Genomic DNA, 7,864 nt, shown 5'->3' with positions numbered 1-7,864 from the left:
TGAAAAACAAGGAACTCATGAAATATTATTCAAAATGGGTGACCCTGGAAGACATTATGCTGAGTGAAGTATCTCAGTCACAAAAGGACAAATACTACATGGTGCCACTGTTATAAAACAGGACTCACGTTCTTCCTTTTAAGAAGCATTCTAGCTGTACTTCATCTAAAATACATTTGGGTTTGTGGGAGCTTTTTTCCTTGCTATGTTCAGAATATTTTTGGACAGCACCATATTTAAAAAATGTCAGTGCTTTTTCAATCATCTTTATTCATTGCTTAGTTCTCTTGTGTGCATGAAGAGATTGAAAATACTCTGGCTTGGATCAAGCACATGGGTAAGTTTTCAAACTGATATCTTTGCTTTTTTAACATTTGGATAAGATCTTTTTCAAGAAATGGTCAGTTACACTGTTTGATTTCATAACTGCTGTTTCCAAGATATGGAGTTGAAGAATAAATCATATGAGAACATGGGCAGTATGGAGAGCAATGTGGTATCAGTATTGGAGGAGACTCATCAATAACCTTCATTATGTAGACAGCACAACCTTGCTTGCTGAAAGTGAAAAGACATAAAGCATTTGCTGTAGAAAATCAAAGACAACAGCCTTCAGTATGGATTAAATCTCAAAATTAAAAAAAAAATAATCCCACATTCTCACCACTGGTCCAATAAGTAACATTATAAGATGTAAAAAAAGATTGAAGTTTTGAACTATTTATTCTATCTGAATCATAATCAATACCCATGGTAACAACATTCAAGAAATCAAAAGACCCATTGCGTTAGGGAAATCTACTATCAAAGACCTCTCCAAAATTCTAAAGAGCAAAGATATCAGTTTAAAGACTAAATTATGTGTGATTAGTCCATGTATTTTCAGTTGCTTCCTATAAATCTGGAATTTGGACAGCAAATAAGGATGATATAAAAAGAACGAATGCCTTTGAATTGTGGGGAAAGGAAGGAAGTGCAGATAAAGTACTCTTTAGAAACAAGGATGGTGAAACTTCTTCCTCTTTCCTTTGAGCATATTTTCAGGAGGAACCCATCTTTGGAGAGCAATATCATGCTGGCGAAGATAGAGGGTCAGCAATAGAAAGGAAGACATCAAATAAGATACATTGACACAGTGACTGCCACAATGGTTTTGAGAAGCAAAGAGATCTGGGGTATGGCACAGATCTGGGTTCATAGGATCACTATGAGTCAATTTGGTAGCACTTAACAACTACTTCCATGGGCATTAATTGTGAAGTATCAGTACGGATATTAATAATGAGAGAAGTAGATGAATGATTGCTTGGAGGTAAAAGGAAGTAGGAACAATGAATCATTGAAAATGAGCACTGAGTCTGTTTCAGGTGACAAAAAATTCGTTAGGTAAAAGGTGATGGTGACTGCCTAATGCTGTTAATGTAAGTTGTGATAGTAAACTTTACAGTTCTATGAAGTTCAATAACTTAGAATACTATTTAACTACTATTTAGTCTTCAATTTTTTTTTTCTTTCCACAGTGGGACTTTGTAATTTTCCAAAGATAAAGCATGGAATTCTATATGATGAAAATAGAGTCAAACTAGCCTTTCCGGTTGCTATAGGAACAATCATCTACTACTCCTGTGAATATAATTTTGTATCTCCTTCAAAATCCTTTTGGACTCGGATAATCTGCACTGAAGAAGGATGGTCACCAATACCCAAGTGTCTCAGTGAGCAAATGTCCAAAACTTATCTTGCATTAAGTTCTGCATATTGACATGTGTTTATTTTAGTAGTTGATGACTTTTATATTTGAGTATTTACGTTTCTTTCCCAGTGTTCGTTAGCATCATGTCCATATTTTTCCTTAAAGCGCCTATTTCATTTATACATTTTTTAAAAAATTTACATTCAAACTCTCTTAACTGTTACAAATATCATGTAAAAGTATTTCAAAATTCATATTTTGTCTAAGAAATGTCTTGGGAAGTCAAATTTACATATATATTAGTGTTTCAACGTGTGTAGATAACAAACTCAAAGGATGACAAAATATTAAAAAAATAAAAACAGTAAGCACAGTATGCATGTAAGATATAATAATAGTATTTTTCTTTTATTAAAAATATGAGCTCATAAAAAGATATAAAATACCATTTTGTATATGCAAATGCTTTACAAATGTAGAAGATTTTTATTACATAATCAAAGACAATTGTATAAACTATTAATTCAATATACATATTTTCAGGTAGTCTCTATTTACAAGATTTTGTTACTGTAATTCCAATGAAATCAGATCTAACCTAAGTTGAATTCTCTTTTTTAAAGTTTGCATTATTCTTGTTTTTTACTGCAAATATTTCAATAAAATCTGATCATCTGTCTTTGGCTTTGGGAGTTTAGAAACATTGAATATATACTTACAGACATATTTTAACACATAAATACACTTAAAAATGCACTTTTGCTATTAGATGCCACTGAGCCAACACTAACTCATAGTAATTCCATGAATAATACATCAAACCTTTGTTGATCCTGTACTAGTCTCACTATTTCTCCTGTGCTTAAATCCACTGTTGCAGCCACTGCATCAATGCATTTCACTGAAGGTCTTCCTTCCCACTCCATCTTTTCAAGCATGATGTCGCCTTCTGAGGACTGTCTTCTCCTTATAACATGTTCAAAGTAGAAAACTTTGAATAACATTGACATATTTGTCAGCTTCAGGAAAAACTCTGTTTGTGGAATATTGTAATTCATAGATTATTCCTAGGGATGAAGATAATTCTAGTTAGATAATAAGTATTTTTCCTTCCTAGAGTTTGTGGAAACATCTCTTTACTTCTCAAATCTATTTACCAGCTATAGTAAAATTATTAGCATAAGGAATGTTTTCAAGCAAAGAAATGCCTGACTTACTGTAGAAAATAAAACTTCAGCTAATTTTTCACTCTGAAATTTTTTTAAACTTCTAACTTTCCATTCCCTCATTATTTAATCTTCAGCATTTCTTTTCCTCTTTAAAAACCATTATGTCCCAATATGTTAATGTATGTGTTTTGAATAGTCAATCATAACAGTGAACAAGGGAACATCTGAGAATGATTTCATTAGCAGATTGCAAGTTCATCACAGTGGGCAGCAAGTATTATTAACGAGGAGATGTACCAAAAAATTCCACAAAAACACATGAATATAAGTCATTCATTGTAGCATCAATACATCCTAAATTATGAATTCTAAATATAAAATCACATTGTGTAATTAAATGTTTATAGATGCATAATAACATGACTTAGATGATTTTGAAAAATATTTTTATTCTTAATTTAAATTTCAGAATTTTTCTATTCTTTTCCAAACTAGGTGTTCTAGTGGTTTCATTTATAGGGAATTAAGCTTTCCAAAAGTCAGTCTTCTCTGGTGGTTTGAATTCATCAATGGCTCTTTTGGGGGAAAGATGGGCAATCTTCTCCTGTACAACTTGTAGTCTCAGAAACCCAGTGGAGTATTAGCTATGGCTCAGTTCCAACTCTATGGCAATGAGATGAAAACAAAATTTTAGTTTTTCGTATTTTTCCATTTCCATCTTTTAAAATAATAGATCTGTTTCTCTATCTTTACCTCTCTCTCTACTTCTATATCTATCATGATCTCTTTGCTGTGGAGGTGACTTTGACTCATAGCTGACTCTCTGCTTCATGGAATTAAACACCTAAACCACTGCAATGTTTAGATAGCAGTGCCATTCTTTACAGACTATGCCACAAGAGCTCTTTCTTTGTTCCCTAGGACTATGTTTCTTTCCTTCCGTGGAGAATGGTCAATCTGCATCATCAGGACAAACATACGTGGAAGGTGATAATGTAATTATTTACTGTAACACAGGCTATAGTCTTTCAAATAGTGGGAACAACATTTCTTGTACAGAAGATGGCTGGTCCTCTCCTCCGACATGCATCCGTGATAGTAAGTAATGATACATTCCTCTTAGATCCTACTATTCTTCATAATTTTCAAAAGACTATATCAATTGTCATGTTACATATATATTTGTCACATACTCATATTCCTATCATACTGTGTTTTCCTTTTAGTTTTATGTTTAAGTGAATGTACTAAGGATGCAGTTTGCCTGTCTACACAAACCAAATGTTAAACCCTTTAAATATGGAGCTCTTATGTTAAAGTAGCCCTACTTTAATATTTATATTAACATTATCCAGTTGTGATACATTAAATTATTATAAAACTAAAGTCTATAAGTAAAAATAAGTCCAATAATAATGAAATGTCTTAGGGCCAAGACAGTTTTTTAATATTTTCCTAATGTGTTAATTTTAAATTCATATGTTCGGGTTCAGTAAATAGCCAAAATCTGCAGTTATAAAAGATTATACTCCTGAAAGTTATGTGCATGATGAATGGCTCAAAATTTGAAAAAAATTTCCTTCAGAAATTACTATAAATGATGACACTCCTCAGATTTCTGTGAAACCTTGTGATTATCCATCTATACAACTCACTGGAAATTATACAATGTCTTGGAATTGCAGCCTAGCCCTGTACAATTAAGTACCGACCAAAGACACAAATAGAGACGTTTGTAAATTTCTAGAGCTCAATATTGCACTCTCTCTGTAATTCTTCAATATAAATTTAGCTTCCTTGGCCTACAAATCACTAAGTGTAAAAAGCGTTTACACATTATTTAAGAGACACACTTCTAAGTTTTGGGGATTAGAACATGGCTATTTTAGTAGTCCAGTGTTCCGTATATAGTATATATAATAGGTATACATGAATAAAAGCTGAAAAATTCCATGAGCCATGATCAGTAATTTTCAATAACATTTCAAGATATTTATATGAGAGAAAAAAAATTTTAAATTAATAAAGATATTAACAAAGCAAATAACTAGAAAAATATGTTCTTAGTAATTAACGCACAAAAGACATTTGACAAAACACAACACGTCTTCCTTATAAAGACACTCAACAAAATTGGAATAGAATGGAATTTTCTCAACATAGTGAAAAGGATATATGCAAAACCAAGAGTCAATATTATTCTCAATGGGGAAAGACAAAAAGCATTTTCCTTAAGAACAAGGACCAGACAACAATGCCCACCATCACTACTTCTAATCAATATTGTACTGGAAGTGCTTGCTAGAGAAATATTGACAAGTAAGGAAATAAAGGGCATCCAGATTGGCAAAGAGATGATTAAATTATTGCTCGATGCAGATGATCTGATACTGTACAGAGAAAGCCCCAAGGATTCAACAAAAAACTGTTAGTAGACTTATTTAGTAGAGTGGCAGGATATAAGATCGGCATCCAAAAATCAGTAGGATTCCTCTGCAGTAACAAAGAGAACTCAGAGAAGTAGACCAAAAAAGCCATAGCATAGCCAACCACAAATTGAGATACTTGGGAATTTACCTAATTAGAGACACAAAAGACCTGTACAAAGAAATTATAGAACATTTTTGCAAGATACAATAAAAGACCTAAAGAAATGGAGAAATGTGCTCTGTTCATGTTTAGGAAGACTTACTATTGTAAAAATGACAATTCTACCAAAAGCAACTCACATCTTCAATGCAATCCCAATCCAGGTACCAAATTCATTTTTTAAGGAGATCAAAAGGGAAATTGTCAAGTTATTTGGAGAGGAAAGAAACTGAAAGTAAACAAAGCACTTCTTAAAAACAAAAATGAAGTAGGAGGCACAGCACTCCCTGATCGCAAAACCTACTACATAGTGGTAGTAACCAAAGTAGCATGGTACTGGTACAATGTCAAGCACATAGACCAGAATTGAGAACCTAGAAATAGACTCAACTATCTATGTTCAACTGATATTAAACAAAGAAATAAAACTTATTAAATGGGGAAACGACAATCTCTTCAGCAAACGGTGCTGTCATATCTGAACTGCTCTCTGCAGAAAGCTAAAATAGGATCCACATCTCACACCATACACAAAAGTCAATTAAAAGTGGATCAGAGACTTGAGAATAAAGCTCCAAACCATAATGTTCATCAGAGAAAAACTGGGGTCAAGCTTAGACAGTCTAGTCTGTGGAATAAAGAGACTGCCAAATACAGACAGAAATGCATTATATGGAGGGGATAAAATTGACATATTAGGACTTTCTGAAGATTAAATCCCTGTCAATGTGAAAAGAAAACCTATTGATTGGGGAAAACTATTTAGCAGTACCATTACAGACAAGGGTCTCATTCAAAAGCTTACAGAATCCTACAGGGCTTCCACAAGAAGAAGGGGGAAAGATAACACAATTACAAAATGGGCAAAAGACATGGAAAGAATTTTCAAAGAGGAAGACATTCAAGAGGCCAAGATACACATGAAAAAATGCTCAAAATCACTGGAAATAAGAAAGATAAGATAAAAATTACAATGAAATACCATCTCATTTCAGTAGCAATGGCAAAGTTTAACAGCACATCAAGTCATAAATGTTGGAGAGGATGTGGCAAGATAGGAATGCTTATACGCTGTTAGTGGGATTGTAAAATGGTTTATTACCCCAGAAGGCAGTTTGGCATATCATAAATCCTGAAATAGAAATTCCATATTACCCAGCTATTCCATTGCTATTCCTGAGAAAATGAGAACTGAGGCACAAACTGACATTTGTACACCAATGTTTATAGCAGCATTATTCACCATTTCAAGAACAAGGAAACAGCTCAAATGTTTAAGCACAATGGAATATATTGAGAAATTATGGTATATTAACGCAACGGAATACTATGCAGCACATAGGAGCAATGATTTCGTAAATCACTATTTAAATTGGGAAGGACTGGAGAGCATTATGCTAAGTGAAATAACTCAGTCACATTAGGAGAAATACTGTATAAGACTATTCTTTTAGAACATATATGAGGATCCAAGGGGGGAAGGATGGGAGAATACGGGTGAGGATAGGTGGGGTGTGTAGGGTGGGTTTAATCATAGTGTCACCCAATTTGATGGGTCGAAGGAGAAGTGGGTAAAGGAAAGGGGAAGTATCCAGTGTAACAAACAATGTATACAAACTTTGTAAGTAAACCAGTATAAAATGAATATTTATTTTAAAAAATCAATAAAGCATTGACTCATAAAACATAAAATACAGAAATACAGGAGTGAAAGTTTTATAAAATCCAAGTAGAATGAATTATGTGAGATGTGCTCAAGTAAGTAGATATTAACTGACTAACAAAAGCTGAACAAATCCTTCAAGAAGCTGGACTTTATGAAAAAGAATGTGGCATCAGGAGTGGAGGAAGATTCATCAACAACCTGCATTACTCAGATGACAAGAACTTGCTAGCTGTAAGCCAAGAAGACTTAAACACTTGCTGTGAATGGCAGCCTTCAATATGAATTACATCTTAACATCAGAAAACCAAACATCTTCACCACTGGACCAGTCAGCAACATTGTGATAATGGAGAAAAGATTTTGTCGATGATTTCATCTTATTTTGATCTACAATCAGCACCCTTGATACTAGTAGTCAGAAGATCAAGAGATGTATAGTATTGGGAAAGTTTGCAGTTGGAGAACTTTTAAAAGGCCTGAAGAGCAATGACATCAGTTTAAGACTAAGGTGCTCCTGATCTAAACTGTATTCTTTCCAATCACCTATTATGAATCTGAGAGTTAAACAATGAGAAAAGACGACAAAAGAACTGATGTCTTTAAGTTGTGATGTTAGAGAAAAGTACTGAATATCTCATGGACTGCCAAAAGAACACATGTCTTGGAGAAAATGTAACCAGTGTACTCCTTTAAGGCTAGAATAGCGAAGCTTTGTCTCACATACTTTGGGCATATTGTTAGGATGAA

General features: G+C 33.5%; 1 protein-coding gene across 1 annotated transcript in view; it reads left to right on the top strand.

Moving 5' to 3' along the window:
- Positions 1-7,864, top strand: part of CFHR5 (complement factor H-related 5) — a 48,692-nt gene that overhangs the window by 9,853 nt on the left and 30,975 nt on the right. Inside the window, exons 2-3 of the mRNA XM_006892119.1 lie at positions 1,521-1,715; positions 3,784-3,960. Of these exons, the coding sequence (XP_006892181.1) occupies positions 1,521-1,715; positions 3,784-3,960 (372 nt within the window). The remainder of the gene's footprint in view (positions 1-1,520; positions 1,716-3,783; positions 3,961-7,864) is intronic.

The sequence above is a fragment of the Elephantulus edwardii genome, unplaced genomic scaffold, assembly GCF_000299155.1.
Source record: "Elephantulus edwardii isolate Elephantulus edwardi_28Jun2011 unplaced genomic scaffold, EleEdw1.0 scaffold00110, whole genome shotgun sequence".
NCBI classification, from domain to species: domain Eukaryota; kingdom Metazoa; phylum Chordata; class Mammalia; order Macroscelidea; family Macroscelididae; genus Elephantulus; species Elephantulus edwardii.
The sequence above is the reverse complement of the archived record's forward strand: the minus strand, read 5'-3'. Positions and strand labels throughout refer to the sequence as shown.